The sequence below is a fragment of the Aspergillus aculeatus genome (assembly GCF_001890905.1).
Source record: "Aspergillus aculeatus ATCC 16872 unplaced genomic scaffold ASPACscaffold_15, whole genome shotgun sequence".
NCBI lineage: Eukaryota > Fungi > Ascomycota > Eurotiomycetes > Eurotiales > Aspergillaceae > Aspergillus > Aspergillus aculeatus.
The window spans coordinates 473,407-489,164 of record NW_017962990.1 but is presented as its reverse complement, the minus strand read 5'-3'; the positions used below and the strand labels follow the sequence as shown (position 1 = coordinate 489,164).

The 15,758-nt window shown below is 55.9% G+C and overlaps 6 protein-coding genes across 6 annotated transcripts; 5 read left to right on the top strand and 1 right to left on the bottom strand.

The window, feature by feature from the left end:
* Positions 1-676: 676 nt before the first annotated feature.
* Positions 677-2,207, top strand: ASPACDRAFT_54228 (RNA recognition motif domain-containing protein; the record flags this gene model as incomplete). Its single annotated transcript, XM_020202854.1, has 4 exons — positions 677-891; positions 1,190-1,496; positions 1,567-1,803; positions 1,854-2,207. 4 exons carry the CDS (start codon positions 677-679, stop codon positions 2,205-2,207), a joined length of 1,113 nt encoding a protein of 370 aa, XP_020053186.1.
* Positions 2,208-2,996: 789 nt separating this feature from the next.
* Positions 2,997-4,822, top strand: ASPACDRAFT_81050 (GTPase-activating protein GCS1). The gene is made up of 4 exons (XM_020205786.1): positions 2,997-3,137; positions 3,285-3,353; positions 3,491-4,216; positions 4,275-4,822. The coding sequence occupies exons 1-4, from the start codon at positions 3,096-3,098 to the stop codon at positions 4,710-4,712; spliced, it is 1,275 nt and encodes a 424-aa protein (XP_020053185.1). The 5' UTR covers positions 2,997-3,095; the 3' UTR covers positions 4,713-4,822.
* Positions 4,823-5,299: 477 nt separating this feature from the next.
* On the top strand, positions 5,300-7,852 carry ASPACDRAFT_33653 (uncharacterized protein; the record flags this gene model as incomplete). The annotated part of the gene is made up of 3 exons (XM_020199975.1): positions 5,300-5,440; positions 5,544-6,483; positions 6,549-7,852. 3 exons carry the CDS (start codon positions 5,300-5,302, stop codon positions 7,850-7,852), a joined length of 2,385 nt encoding a protein of 794 aa, XP_020053184.1.
* A 469-nt stretch (positions 7,853-8,321) lies between these two features.
* Positions 8,322-11,260, bottom strand: ASPACDRAFT_1874144 (mitochondrial elongation factor MEF2; the record flags this gene model as incomplete). Its single annotated transcript, XM_020198028.1, has 2 exons — positions 10,011-11,260; positions 8,322-9,905 (listed from the first exon to the last, which is right to left on the bottom strand). The coding sequence occupies exons 1-2, from the start codon at positions 11,136-11,138 to the stop codon at positions 8,322-8,324; spliced, it is 2,712 nt and encodes a 903-aa protein (XP_020053183.1). The 5' UTR covers positions 11,139-11,260.
* Positions 11,261-11,663: 403 nt separating this feature from the next.
* ASPACDRAFT_46367 (retromer subunit VPS17) lies at positions 11,664-13,545 on the top strand (the record flags this gene model as incomplete). The annotated part of the gene is made up of 3 exons (XM_020201769.1): positions 11,664-12,116; positions 12,170-12,623; positions 12,677-13,545. 3 exons carry the CDS (start codon positions 11,664-11,666, stop codon positions 13,543-13,545), a joined length of 1,776 nt encoding a protein of 591 aa, XP_020053182.1.
* Positions 13,546-14,291: 746 nt separating this feature from the next.
* ASPACDRAFT_81048 (putative nucleoside-diphosphate-sugar epimerase) lies at positions 14,292-15,615 on the top strand. The gene is made up of 3 exons (XM_020205785.1): positions 14,292-14,421; positions 14,486-14,691; positions 14,750-15,615. The coding sequence occupies exons 1-3, from the start codon at positions 14,399-14,401 to the stop codon at positions 15,547-15,549; spliced, it is 1,029 nt and encodes a 342-aa protein (XP_020053181.1). The 5' UTR covers positions 14,292-14,398; the 3' UTR covers positions 15,550-15,615.
* Positions 15,616-15,758: the final 143 nt, after the last annotated feature.

The following is a 15,758-nucleotide window of genomic DNA, read 5'->3' as shown; positions in this document are numbered from 1 at the left end:
TAACACGTAGAAAATAGGAGGAGAGGAGAGGAGGGGAGGAGAGCATCCTTGATCAGAGGGAAGGAGGATTGCTCCTGCCTGAAGGTTGATGATGAGAAAGTGAGTCAAGCAAGAGGGTAGCAGTGATGTCAGACCGTCCACCGCCTAGACCGCCCGACCGGAAAGTCCACGTCGGGCGTCTATTTCGGGTTTAGTCCATTAGTCCCTTCAGGCATCAAAGACATTTTCAGGCATAATCAGGCATCATATTACCTCCTTGGGTTTAGTTCCGCCTCCTCCCTCGTCGCCTGCCCTTTTCTCTCACCTTCTCCTTGTCTCGCCGCCCTCCCACCCCCCCCCCCAGTCGACCTCATCCTTCCTCAAGACAAATCTTCTTCCTCTTCCACTACAACTCAATTTCACTTTCCCCCCCCCTCTCCCCGTCAACTTTCGTATCTAGGGCACCAAGCTACCCTTTTCCTTCCTCCTTCTTCTCTTCTCCATCTTCCCCCCTCTTCAAGTTAATTCCCACTTCCAATCCTCAAGCACAAGGCAGCCTCAAGCTCTCCTGAGTCCTTTGTTGCATCCTGACACACAGCTACACACATCCCCCGGTCAAGTCAATCCGCGCGCGCAACCCCCCACCTTACCACCTCAATCACCTATCTCGACCTTTTGTGTGTCCTCAGCCTTCAAGATGTCTACTGCCGTTGAAAACACCACCGACAACGTCGCCGCTACCCCCGCCGCCACCGCCCCGGAGGCTACTACCAACGGCACTGCTCCTGCTCCTGCCCAGTCTACGGACGCGGCCGCCGCCAGTGCCGATGAAGGACGTCGGTTGTACATTGGGAACCTCGCTTATGCGACCACTGAGGGGGAACTCAAGGAGTTCTTCCAGAACTACAAGATGTAAGTGTTGGTCCTTCCCTGATGCTCGCGCTACCGTCCACCTGGCCTCTTCTTTCCCTTGGTTTGAGCGGTGTCCAATCCACGGCCCACGAGTACCTGGGGATGATCGCGCACAATCAAAAATATGATCCCCCGTGCGCACATTGGGTTTCGTTTTGGCAGTGGTCGTCTCCGACTTTGTAGCCCCTTCAGTGGACACTTTGCCTTGGATGCTTCTGTTACCACCTTCTACCTGACCCGTCTTTACAGACAAATGGTCACTAGTTTACCGCAGTACTAATTAAATGTCATCATCTAGTGAGAGCGTCTCCATTCCTGTGAACCCCCGTACCAACCGTCCCGTTGGCTATGCCTTCGTGGACTTGGCCACCGCTCACGAGGCGACCGCTGCTATTGAGGAGCTATCTGGAAAGGAGATCCTTCAGCGCAAGGTCTCCGTGCAGCTCGCCCGCAAGCCTGAGCCTGCCGAGGCCAAGGCTGAGGGTGCCGCAAGTGGCGGTGAGGGCGCCAGCGGTGCTGAAGGTCGCAAGAGATCCGGTGGTCGTGCCCGTGGCCGTGGCCGTGGCCGCGGTCGTGGTGGCCGCCTGCCCCGCGGAGGACGCTCGGTAGGTTCTATCTGCAGCTTTTCGTGATATTGCTGTACTCTTTAAGCTAATACTTACTCTCGGTTTCCAGCCCCCGGCCCAAGCTGAGCAGGCCCCTACGGAGCCCACCAACGTCCCTGATCAGGTCGTCCCCTTGACTGAGGTCACCAACCAGAACGAGACCGTTGCCGCTCCTGAGGCTGGCAAGCAGGCCGGCAAGCCCCGTGCTCCCCGTGCTCAGAAGCAGCGCGGCCCTCCTGAGGATGGAATCCCTTCCAAGACCAAGGTTATGGTGGCCAACCTCCCCTATGACCTGAGCGAGGACAAGGTATGATCTAGTCGACTTATACTGGCATTGCATGACTAACCCATTTATAGCTCAAGGAGATCTTCGCCGACTACCAGCCCGTTTCCGCCAAGATCGCCCTCCGCCCCATCCCCCGCTTCATGATCAAGAAGCTCCAGGCTCGCAACGAGCGCCGCAAGGGTCGTGGCTTTGGCTTCGTCACCCTTGGTTCCGAAGAGCTCCAGGAGAAGGCCGTGAACGAGATGAACGGCAAGGAGATTGAGGGCCGCGAGATTGCTGTCAAGGTTGCCATCGACAGCCCTGGCAAGGAAGATGATGCCGTCCCGGTGACCGAGAAGACTGAGAAGACCGAGGAGGCCACCGAGGCCACCGAGGCTCCAGCTCAGGAGAATGCTGCTCCGGCGGCTGCTGCTGCTGCTGAGTAAAGGACAAGTTCGTTCCCCACCTGAACGAGTGATCCCTGATGGAATAATCAGGGAGGGATCGAGGTGACGACAGAGTCGGGACCCGTCATCTGGAGGCGGTATCTAGTCGTGGTCGTTCGTCAGGCGGCCAGTGTTGTCATTTTTCCAGTCGGGGGTTGGACAGATGACAAGACAGCCACCGAAAACGTTCTACTGAAAAAGGTTGTGGACGATTTCATCCTGATTGAGTTGGATCTACGCGGGAGGAGTGTTTTTTTTTTCCATCTTTCCTTTCCAATAACCTATCTTATGTCTTGCTATATACGGATTCCCGAAAAGGCTCCGTGCGGTGAGGCGGGAGACGAAAACCCCATAATGTGTGGTGGTGACGGAAGAACCTGGCTTTGTTCACGAATCTTGCTCTTGTGCTCCTGTATCTTAGCCCCCATTTATCGAACTGATGATTAGCCGCAAGGCTGGCCTTGTAATGATGATCTGGTGTCTCTGTTTGTTTGTTGTAGTTGAGTAAATTGGTCGTAAATATGTATGACATTAACCCCACCAAGCACGGTAGAATTATCAGACGACGGGATGCTTGCATTCGAGTGAGCTACTGAGTAACTGTTGCCTTTAGGCCATCCATGATAGATCATAGATTATAGATTACGTCAAGTGTGGTGGGTGGGTTGGACAGGGCGAGAAGCAGCAACCGCAGCCCGCGGCAACAACAAAGGCAGCGCCGCCGATCGGCTCCCGCTGCCCGCCTGTCGCGGCTGCACTTGGCCTGAAACCACCACTTCTTTCTTCCACCACGACAGACAAAGCAGCAGAAGGCAATCAATCGCTCTCCTGTCCCGCAACCCCTTCAGTGTTTAGTTTGTTCCTTGACCAGTGAGTTCCTGAGCTGCCATGTCTCGCATGTGGGAGGTTGATCCGGAGACGAGGGCCAAGGTGAGCCACTTGCTTGCTTGTTGTTACTGCTACTATCACCACCTTCCTCCCTTACCCCTCGATGTCCCCGTCCTTCTCCTTCCTCGACTGTACTCAATCGTCGTCACCCTACGTCTTGACACATCACTGACCGGTCTCTATCATCAGCTTCTCCAGATCTCCAAAACCAACGGAAACGACAAATGTTGCGATTGCGGCGCTCCCTCGCCCCAATGGGTGGGTTAATAACTGCCTTCCCCTTGCTGCACATCCATCTTCCTACGTCACCACACCACCCATTCCCACACTCCTTCGACATCACGCCCTGCTCGGCCAGGGATACTTCCACATGCTAACCCGTTTGCCTTATCCAGGCATCGCCCAAGTTTGGGACTTTCATCTGCCTTAATTGCGCCGGTACCCACCGCGGCCTAGGAGTGCACATCTCCTTCGTACGCTCCATCACCATGGACGCCTTCAAGACTGCGGAGATCATGCGCATGGAACAGGGCGGTAATGAGCCCTGGAAATCCTTCTTTGACGCTCACGTCATCACTCAGTCCGAGGGCCGCACCTTCGAAGACTCCACGATCAAAGAGCGTTACGAGGGCGAGGTCGGAGAGGAATGGAAGGAGAGGTTATCTGCCAAGATCGAGGAGAGGGAGTATGTGCCAGGCCAGACAACTCGACCAACACAACAACCGAAGACGCAGCCGGAATTGTCGTCACGGTCGAGCACCCCTCTGGCGCGCGGTGGCACCCCCGCGTCCCATGACGGACTCGTCGACGGGGGTGCCGGCGCGACCAAGAAGGAGCGCAACGAGGCATATTTTGCCAAGCTGGGATCAGCGAATGCCACCCGGAGTGAGTCCCTGCCGCCATCGCAGGGCGGCAAGTTCACGGGTTTTGGGGGCGGGATGCCGCCCGCCGCTCCGGCGGGACCAGAACGCACGGGAGGCTCCGGGGCCCTGCCTGGGTTTGATGATTTCCAGAAAGACCCCATGGCAGCGTTGACGAGAGGATTCGGATGGTTCACAACAACGGTGGGAAAGGGGGCGAAGACGGTGAATGATAGCTATATCCAGCCAACGGCCAAGACGGTATGCACTGGTGAATTATGGTGGTATGATAGGGCTAACCTCTGAGGGGCAACTACAGATAGCCGAATCGGATTTCGCAGCGCAGGCTCGTCTGCAGGCCTCCCAACTAGGTCAAAACCTACAAACTGGGGCCCGTGGTGCAGCAGGTCACTTTCACCGATTTGTGGAAGGGCAGGATGAAGCGGCAGCGGCGGCAGCTGCTCGTCGGGAACGGGGCCGGACTGGAGCTGAGCCGGAAAGAAAGGACTTTTGGGACTCGTTCTCCGCATTGGGAGAACAGGATAGTCATCGCCGGAATGCATCAAGATCGAGTGCGATTGGCACGGCTGCTATGAAGCCTGGTGGTGGTGGTGGTGGTGGTGGCGCTGCTGCTGCGGGTGCTGGGACTAAGGTTGCTGGATCCACAGCGACTCCTTCTGCCTCCTCGGGTGCGTCTGGGACGGGCACGGGGAGAAAGAGCCTCGAGGACAATAGTGGATGGGATGACAATTGGTGAGCTTGGATAGTGGAGGGAGTACTATCGTTGTACATAGTACTCGTTTAGTTTTCTTGGCACCGTTTACACACATTATACATATATAGTTATATATATATTCCTTGTTTGGCATCCACGGAGTACCAGGAATTAGGTTGATATGCATAATCGGACTTTTCTTCCGTCCAAGAACAAAGCGCGAGACTTGGTCCATACCATCGATTGGATCAAGTCTGAGAAGCACAAGGATACAGTAACTTACTCAGTACGTACTATATATTGCTTATACGGAGCACGCATGGAGAAAAAGAGCTTAACAAAAAGCGGGGGCGGGGCGGGGCGGCGAGGCGAATCGGCGACCCACCAAGAAAGGAACCATACGCCGACCATACGCAGACCATACGCAGGCAAAAACATCCAGCCTCTCATTGTCGAGTATTTCGAGTATTTCTGACTCGTACTTACCCAGAGCTTCGACTCTCTCTCACGTCATCTCATCTCTTTCCGGCCTTCGATCTCATCCCTCCGGCCTTCTCCCCCCACCAACAGGGTCTGATTCACCCCAAGTACTATGACAGCATCTAACTCTATCACCCTTTTCACCAATCATGCAGACAGGTCGGACTGGAGATCTTAAAACCCTTGCTCCTGCCTATAACATCCTCTCCTCGCGACTCAGCCCGCCCGATCTCCCGCGCATCAAGAAACGCTCCAATGCTTGTGAAGCCTGCAAGAAACGAAAGACTAAAGTGCGTCACTACAGCATCCCAGTATCCCAGTCTCTCAGTCTCTTTACAATCTGCGACCCCCCCCCCCCCCTACAAGTAGTCCTGAATGACTTTTGAAAAACAGTGTCAAGGCACCCAGCCATGCGAGAAATGCATCCAAGCCGGATCACAATGTGTCTTTGCCGAGGAGCTCGACAGGCGGAAGAAACTGGCTCTGAGGCAGGCTGAGCAAGAACTGCGCACCGCTTACGAGCTTTTGGGCCAGATGGTCGTGGCCTCGGATAATAAAGACACTGCCGAACTCGACCGGCTCTCATCGATGATCAAAGGCGGCTTCCTGCGCAGTGAAGATTTGATCTCGGTGGAACAGAAGGACATCCCAACCCCTTCGCAAAGAAAAGACAAAGACATGGCCGCCTCGCAATCGCCCACAGCTTCCTCGTCGGCGGGCTCTCTTCACGATCTTGCGACCTTGAATGAAGACATCAACCGGGACGAGCGCAGCAGGGCGACCGGCTATATTGGCAGGGGCTCGGAAATCGCCTGGTTGCAGAAGCTCACCGAGGAAGTTAGCAAACTTAGCTACTCGTCCGGGAGCCCGCAACCACAGCAGGAGACCCTGCCCGAAGATGATATGACTTCGCTTAGTTATCATCTCGACCAATTCGGTTTCTCAAACCTCACTCCCGGGGACCCGCAAGTTCTTCCAACCCGAGCATGCAGCGACCAACTCATCAGCATCTACCTTGCGAAAGTCGATCCATCGTTCCCACTGCTGAATAGGACCCTCTTCTTATCACAATGCCAACAGGCTTTCACCAAGTCGGAGCCCCCGCGCAGAAAGTGGCTCACAATCCTGAACTTGATCTATGCCATTGGCGCCAAGTATATGCAGCTGTGTGAGAAGAACTGGACCGATGCCATCGATGATCGTACTTTTCTGTCTCGAGCCATAGCTCTCAATGCCGACTCAAGTCTGCTTGCGGAGCATGCGGATCTCCAGCAAGTTCAGATCTGGGTGCTTTGTTCCATCTACCATCTCGCTTCCGCTCAGGTGAACAGGTGTGTGCTCTTTGCTTTGTTGCGGGCCTCTCTCATGTGAAGGGACGAGGAACTGACTTGACCAGAGCGTGGCATATGGCTGGACGTGCTGTCCGCTGTGCAATAGCATTGGGGCTCAACCTCCGTGGGGTTGGTCTCAATGTAGACGCTACATCAAGGGAGTCCCGCAATCGTCTCTGGTGGTCGCTTTTCATTCTGGAGCAACTCCTCTCCGTGATGACAGGCCGTACCCCATGCATTGATTGGCGGTCCTTCAGTATCCCGGCTCCCATTCCCTTCGACGAAGCACAGTTCCATGGCCCTCAAGCCGCAAAATTTCTTTCCGATCCTGCTTTGCGGGAGCGCACCTTTGTCTTTACCGTTCACACCCCCAAATTTCAGATTGACGATCGAAATCGGGTGCTCCAAGCCGTCGAGCCTAATCGTTCCCTCTATTTCTTCTACATGACCGACCTTGCTGTGATCAGCCATGCCGCCGTCAACGCGCTCTATAGTCTTCATTCGTCCTTTGGCTTGCCGAATTGTGCCACTGACAAAATCATTCATTTTCAACAAATGTTGAGAGACTGGCTGTCTAGCCTTCAGCCTTGCTTCCAGTTTTCTGACAGCAACGGCCGGCTGAAACTGACAGCGCCGTGCCCGGAACGGATTGCCCTGGCTCTCGCTTTCTACAGTTCTCAGATTATCCTGAACCGACCTTGCCTCACCCGTCCTGATATGAAGGAGGGCACTCAAACCAGGTACCCGCGCTCTCCATTTGCCGATGCCACGGCCCTGGTCTGCCTCCAGTCTGCCATGGACTTGACTGCCATCCTCCCCGACCCCCCTAACATGGACTGGCTGTGCGAAATGACACCCTGGTGGGCCGTCCTGCACTATATCATGCAAGCCATCGTCATCCTGCTGATTCAGCTATGCGTGGGCCCCGTGGATGTGCAGAGGGGGACTATGACCGAGAAAGGTCAAGGATCTGTGGGCACGGCCGAGGAGCCCGAGGTGATCCTTGAGCGGGCGAAAAAATGCCTGCGCTGGCTCCACGCGATCGCCAGCCGGAGCCCCAGCTCCCACCGGGCGTTCATCTCCTGCGAGCGCCTCCTGCACCGCATCGCCACCATCCACGGCTTCGATCTGAAAGGGATTCCCCAGACCGCCACCTTGGCCGACCGCATCGACAACGGCGGTCTTGAGCACTACTACGCCCAGCGCGGCAGCGCCCAGCAATCGGAGTCGGCTTACTCGGACCCCTTGAGGGAGACGCCGTGGTGGGGCGCAGACTTCACTTACTCGGAGCCGGACGTGGATGAGCAGGCATTCCGGCCGTTCAGTTTGGATCCAACGTTGCTGGAGTTTCTGGAGAATGTGATGGAATGATTCCTCTTGCAACTCAGTCGTATATTATCGGCTGCTATTATGAGATTGTTTTTTGCCCGGCAGTAATGAGTCGATATGAAGTTATGTTTCAGAGATACCATGTTTGTGTGTTCATTTTTCCCTAAATTGTCACTGTTGGCTCTCTGATGGTGGATTGATGATGAAGCCCTAATTTGGAGACTTGCTTCGACTTGATTTAATTTCAAGGGAAAAAGTTCAATTCTTTTGTTTTATTCCATGAATACCGGCGATTCACTCGTTCTGGAGATCTGAAGGAGTTCATTCATCCATGGATGTGATCTCGAAAGCAAAGCCGTTTCCAGCTATTCCAAGGATAACAAGGTTCAAGTTCCTATGTGTAGGACTCATACCACTCTTGTAATTCGCGGGACTTATAATACATGTCTTTTATCTTTTCTACAGGCCACGGCATATATACCCTTGAAGTGAAGAGATAGAGGAGAGAGAACTAATACCCACCCCTCAACTCGGACACCACCGCCTTCTGACGCGGGCCACTCATCTTCTCGAACCGATCGACGCTCATGACGAACGTGCCGCGGCCGGCACTCAGACTGCGGAGGTGCTTGAGGTAGCCCACCATCTCCTTGAGGGGCACCTTGGCGGTGATGGTGCGGGGCCGGTGAGCGGTATCCGGTAGGGCAGCGGCGGCTGAAGAGGAGCTGGAGCTTGTGCCGAGGTGAGCGATGGTCGGGGTTTCGAAGGGGTCGGGCGGGGCGTAGACTTTGCTGGGGTCGATGGGCGGGAGGTCTTCGTAGGGGATTATGTTTGTTGCCGATGTTGTTGTTGACAGGGTAGAGGATGCGGCGTCCGTGGATGGGAGCGGGATGTCCTCGTCCAGGGAGATGATGTGGCCGCCCCGCGCGGAGGAGATGTCGTGCACGACGGCGCCGAGGCTGGCTTCGTCGATGCTGATGATCACGTTCATCACCGGTTCCATGAGGGAGGTGCCCGTCCCGGGATTGGTGAGGAGGGAGCGGAGGGCGGTGGTGGTGGCTAGGCGCGCGGCCGAGGCGACGGCCGACGGGGTGCTCTCGGTGCCGAAGAGGTGCGAGGCCGCGTCCAGCGTGAGGTGCACGCGGGTGTTGTGCATGGGGAACGAGAACTGCGGGCCCCGGGCTAGGGCGGCGATGCAGCCGTTCAGCAGCGAGGTGCGCAGCGTGGCCACGTCGAGCCCGACGGGCAGGATCGCGCTCTCCTCGATGCCCTTCCGGTTGCGCGTGATCTGGAGGCCGGGGGCCTGGATGATGATCTGGTTGCCGTCTTGGGTTTCGAGTAAGAGGGTGTCCGCGTCGGTGGTGGGCAGGCCGTCCAGGTCCGGGTCGAACGCGGAGACTGATGCGGTGCATCCGGCTTTGCCCTTGCGGCCGGCGACTTCCTTGTCGAAGATCTTGGTGACGGGCTCGGAGTCGCCGGTGGGACACTCCCGGTAGCCGATCTCGATGCGGCCCACGGTGGCCTTGGCTTTGAGCTCGTTGATCAGCCGGTCCCGCGCGATCTCGAGGTGCAGCTCACCCATCCCGCTGAGGAGCGTCTGGCCGCTGTCTTCGTCGACCGTGACGTGCAGGCTCGGGTCCTCGCGGAGGAGCATGGCGAGGGCCTCGTGGATGCGCTTCTCCTCGCTGAGGCTGTGGGGCTCGACGCTGGCGAAGAACACGGGCGGAGGGACCTTGATGGGTCGGAGTTGAAGAGTGTCGAGCGGTTCCGGGGGTGTCTGTCGGTTGGTGGCGTAGGTGACCAGCGTGTCGCCCGTCCGGGCGTGTTTGAGTCCCACGACCACGCCGATGTGGCCCTCAGGGATGGAGTCGACCTCCACGGCGTCGTTGGCGTACATCTTCAGCAGGCGGGGAGCCCGCTCGGTTACCTTCAGGTTGGTGTTGTACAGCGCGCAGCTGCGATCGAGTCGTCCCGCGTAGACACGCACGTAGACCAGCACTCCGCGCTTGGCGTCGTTGACCACTTTGAAGGCTAAGGCACAGCCTTGGAGCTTCTCGATGGCGTTCTGGGATTCGGTCTGCACGACCGACTTCTTCTTCTTCGCCTGGCCCTTGGCCGAGGAGGCCGCCACCTTCTGTTCCACGATGAGGTCGCCGGACAGCAAGCGTCGCAGGCCGCCCGTGACGCCCCCAATGCTGACTTCGGGATCCGGGGTCTCGACCGGACTGGGCAGGAGATTCACGACGGCGTCGAGGAGAGGTTGGACACCGACATTGCGGAAACTGGCGCCGGCGAACACGGGGATGATCTTCCTGCCCTGCTCCTGGAGAAGGCATCGACGCAAGCTTTGCAGGATCTCGTTGGCAGGCACAGCAAGGTGATCTTCATCGTGCTCGAAGAATTGCTCGACCATGAGCTCATCGTACTCACTGAGCAGCTCGACGAGAGCAGTCCTTGCCCGTTTGAGCTCCTGAGCTAGCCGACCCTCCTCGGCCTCCAGCTGCTGCAGGTTGAGCATCTTGACTGATTTGCCATCTCCGTCCTCCCACCGGAGACCTTGAAGATTGATCACATCAGCCACACCGACAAAACGACCGTCCCCGCCTTCAAACCACGGAATCTGACAGACAGCCGGCCACCCTGCCAGCCGGGATGCGACCTCCCGGACCGTCCGGCCGAACGCTGCGCCATCTCGATCTAGCTTGTTGATGTAGACAATTCTGGGAATGCGGTAGGTGCTGGCTTGGTGCCAGACCTTCTCCGTTTGAGCCTCAACACCGGCCACACCATCGAGGATACACACTGCGCCGTCCAAGATGCGCAGGGAGCGCAGAACTTCGAATGTGAAGTCGGCATGCCCTGGCGTGTCAATCAGATTTACAATGTGGGAATGAGCAGAGCGAGGGGCTTGCAGGTCCGACTGGTTCGCCTCCCCGGCTGCTGTTTGGGGTGGCCAGTGGAAAGTGATAGCCGCAGACTGAATGGTGATTCCACGTGCCCGCTCAGCGGGCAGAAAGTCGGTCACCGTGGAGCCCTCATCCACGTCTCCAATTCTTCGGGTGAAGCCACTGTAGTAGAGCATGCGCTCTGTGGTCGTAGTCTTGCCCGCATCGATGTGGGCAATGATACCGATATTTCTCGTTCGGTCAAGCGTATCCTCTTGTCCTCGGAAGGCGGAGCTTGAGAATCTCTGGAGCCGAGGAAATGATGACTTCCGGGTGCATTGCATCACAGGGTTTCCCAAGCGACTGGTCAATGCTTGCCCCTGTTGTAGAGCAATTGGCCGCGCCGCCGGGTGAGAGGCGCGCAACAGAAGTGCTGCAACCATCAGGGACGGTGCTTGCCCACAGAGCGCTTGTCAATCTGAGTTGAATTATAGACTGTGGACCATGACTCTGTAGAAAGGGCCAAACAAGGTGCTCAGTCTGAGCTGTTTTGGATCGACAATGGCTAAGAAGGAGGACAATGTAGAGGCCAAAGCAATTGGATCAAGAAGTAAAAGGAAATAATGGTTACAGTATTGAAGCTCGGAGCGGATCCAGTGACCCGTTGATGCCTGGTTGATCAGGCCGACTAGTTACGTACTGTCACATCCTCAATCAATTGCTCCCCCATCGCTTCCTCCGTTCTCCCCTTCTTCCCCCCACATCTATCTGACACAATTGTCCTCTCCAACTCCTGTTATCCCCCCAAGTCTCTCCAGTACCCCTGGAGTCTTTACAGGTATGTTGCATTTGTCAATCGCAGCTTCACTATCCACAATATAGTATGATGCTGATTGATGTCTGCCTGGCTCACAGCGCGGCATAGACGTGGTCGCATCAATTCCTCCCCTCCCCCCAAGACAGCCACGATGGACTACTCCGCCATCTCGCACGATCCCGACCATCCTACAGGCACCTCGCCCTGGGCTTCGCCCCGACCAACGCAAACTACTTTTGCCGCGACGAGCGATATCCCCTCGTCTCCGTTACCCCCGCAAGAGCATTCCCCTTACGGCGCCGATAGGGAGCCGCAGCCTGCCGACGGGTCGGGCGCCAGAGAAGATGGATTCGGTCCCCCGAACTTGTCTGGCCAACTGCAGAACACCCATCTCGGTGGTGCCAATGCTGGAGAGCAACCGTCGCATGGTGCCCAACAGCAACAGCCCCAGGCTCAGCACCCACGATCCCAGATCCCGGCTCGTTACCAAACCGGACCCAGACAGAATGCCAGGCCCCCTGCTCCGGCCTATAAAATACAGGCGAAGATTACTGGGTTAGAGCGAACTGGCAAGAAGGATCCTATCCTGCGCTTCGATGTCCACGTGTGTTGGTCCTTGGTTCTGTTCCACCTGCGCATACTGACCACAACTACTAGACCAATGTCCCCAAGTTTAGAACCACCCAATACCGTGATGTTCGACGCACCCATAGCGAGTTTGTGAAGCTAGCCGATCACCTTATCTCCGCCAATCCCGAGACCTTCGTACCCGCCGTACCATCCCCATTGACCCCGGCCGGGGCCGGAACCGAAGAAGATGAAATTCGGGTTAAAGCCTCGATGCAGCGGTGGCTGAATGTGGTTCTGAGCAATGAGGTATTAATTCACGACGACGAAGTGATCCTGTTTGTGGAGAGTGATTTTGGGTACAGTCCTGTGGTGCGCATGAAGCAACCCGCCACCGGTGTCCGGAGGAAGGTCTTGAAGCAATTCGCGCCCCCTCCGGACGACACCCCGGAACTACAGAATGCCCGACCTACTGTCAAAATGTTCTATCTGGGTGCTATGGATGCCAGTCACAAGGTTGATCGCGTGGTTAAGGGCCGCAGAGGTATGCTTTAAGGATATGCAATTCTGAAGAATGCCCAGTGCTAATTTGTGCAGGTTTGGGTCTTGCTGAATCCGACTTCGGCGTCAAGCTGGGCCAGATGCACGTGCAGGAGACGCATCCGGGACTAGCCAATGCTTATCGAAAGCTGGGAAAGGTCATTCAGACGGTCGGAGATTTCCATGCTGTTCAGGCGACCGCGGAAGCTACCACCCTTGGAGATCCCCTTAGCTACCATTCCTCGGACGCCTTTATTGTCAAGGAAACTCTTACGAACCGTCATATCCTGCTGCGAGAGTTGATTCAAGCTCAACAAGCTACTCGCAGCAAACGCGCTGCCGCCGACCGGCTCAAGGTCAGCTCCTCTGTGCGCCCCGACAAAGTTGATGAGGCTATCAATGCGTTGGATGAGGCGCAAAGCCACGAGGACTTTTTGACCAAGAGGACTCAGCGCGTCACGTCGAATCTGCTGCTGGAGAAACAGCGCTGGTTTGAGCGAACATCCAGTGACCTGCTCGCTGGCTTGCGCGAGTATACTCTACGTCAAATTGAATCGGAGCGCCGCACCCTGGCCACCCTCGAGAGTGTTCGACCCGATATTCGGGCAATTGATGCCTCTGGAGGACTAAGTCGTCTGGGCCGTGAATCTCATCCTGCTGCCCGACGATCGAATTTGGGCTCGAGCCAAGGCCCTAAGGGCGACGCATGGAGCGGAATCCCTCGTCGCAGCGATAGTCTTGGACGTAGCATGAGCGGCAGCTTTGTTGCACCTCCCCTGGATGATGACGAAGAAACGAATGGCAGTGGAAGTGCCAAGGGTCGATTGCGCTCGGCCAGCGGGGTGAGTTCGATCGCTGAGGAGGACGACGAGGACCGGTTGGACGCGCGCAATGCGGCGAGTCGCCTAGCCACGAGTACCTTTTAGTAACTCATTGTAAATTATGGGCATATTTGTATGCGAGATTCCCCTTTGACCATGATTTTCTTCTGTTCCTATCCTTTGTTGCAGCATGTTTAATATGATGTTTTGAGTATGCAACTATTGTTTTTTTTTCTTCCCTTCATATTTCTGTGATTTCTGTGTAAATTTTCAATCGGTTATTCCGCTGTGGTTCTCGAAGTCTCCATGTCTGCCCGCATGGAGCTTATTGAGTCTGCAACGATTGTTGTTTTCTTTCCCCTGTCAAAGTCACGTCAATCAGCCCCGCCTTTGCATCGGCTACAACGTCATTCAGGAGAGGGGCAAATCTCCCTCATGGTCTCCTGACAGTAGGATGGCAGTGGAAACTGGAAGATGAGCCGCTGTCACACAGCTCAAGTTGGTCGAGAAGGTGGTCGCGCCCAAGAGCAAGCACTCAATACTATGAGCAATGGAACAATGGGCCTAGGGACGTTCTTTTGAGTTCTTCCCACCCCATTCCCACCCCCACTCTTGCTGAGGCGCTGATTGCGCTGATTGCGCTGTACGTAGTAGCTCTGACCTCGAACCTCGCCCACTCTTGATTCCCAAGCATCGGAACTCCAAAGATTTCCGTACTGCCCGCGGAGCTTAAGCTGTAATTGGGGTAAAATTTGTCAGTCCGTCTGTCTGTCTGCTGTTGTTTCCCCTCCACCTTCCCCCCCCCACCCACCTACTCATGATATAAAGTAATCCTCCCTCTCCCCGTCCTCGCGATCTCTTGATCTTCCTTTCATTGTCTTCATTCAACGAGAAGAACTCGCATCATACCACTAGCACCTAACGCAATCAAAAGCTCACCCTTCTACTGAAGCACAACATGGCTCCCATCAAGGCTTTCGTGTATGTCTCCCCACTCTCTTACTTACGCATAATAGCCTCTGACCAGCTGATTGCCTTCCCACAGTACTGGCGCCACCGGTTACATTGGTGGAGACGTCTTTTACAATGTCCACCAGGCACACCCTGACTGGGAATACGCGGTATTGGTTCGCAGCAAGGAGAAGGCAGAGAAGCTCTCCAGCGAATATCCCAAGGTTCGCGTCGTGTTGGGAGACCTAGATTCCGCGGATATCATCGAGGAAGAGGTCAAGAAAGCCGACATTGTTTTCCGTACGTCCCCCTCCGTGCGGCCCTTCTCCCTAATTACGAACTAACTTGCTTGGGTCAGACACCGCCGACTGCGACCACGTTGCGTCTGCTGAGGCCATCGCCAAGGGTGCTACCCATCACACCCCGGAGCGCCCCTTGTGGTGGATTCACACCTCTGGAACCGGTATTTTAACAGTCGAGGACTTCCGTGCCAACACCTGGGGTCGGTACCGCGAAAAGGAGCACGACGACTGGGATGGCGTGGATGAGCTCCTCAACCTGCCTTCTGACTCTCTCCACCGCAATGTCGATGAGATTGTCATTGCCGCTGGCAAGCGCGACCCCAACAGCGTCAAGATTGCCATCGTCTGCCCGCCTACAATTTACGGCCCTGGCCGTGGTCCCGGCAACCAGAAGAGTGTGCAGGCCTACTGGCTGGCATCTGCTGTCTTGAAGCGGAAGAAGGGCTTCTTGGTGAACGAGGGCAAGAACATCTGGCACCAGATCCACGTGCGAGACCTGAGCGACCTGTATCGGCTGTTGGGAGACGCTGCTGCTGCGGGCGGCGGCAATGCCACCTGGAACGACAAGGGTTATTACCTGGCTGAGAATGGCACCTTCGTCTGGGGAGACATCTCGCGGGAGGTGGCCAAGGTCGCTTATGAGAAGAAGCTGATCTCGTCTCCTGACGTGGAGTCCATCTCCGACGACCAGGTGAAGGAATTGAACCAGTTCGGTCTCTATGCCTGGGGCAGCAACTCTCGTGGCCACTCTTACAGAGGCAGGAAGCTGCTCGGATGGTCTCCTCACAGGCCTAGCCTGAAGGAGCTTATTCCTGAAATCGTCGACATTGAGGCCAAGGCGTTGGGCTTGTTGTAAATTGCAAACCAGAGACTGTCGTGTAAAATGAGGCTAATTTGATGAATGAAATGACTATCCCTCTCCAGACCCGTTTATTGTAGATTCATATGTAAAGAACAATGTTTATGGTTCCATTAGAAGCATGTGTTAGCAAAGTCAATTGAGGCGGAGCGCGGAATACGGTAAGCGATATAGACGCGCTACCCGCCCAGCCGCCGCTTTGTTCC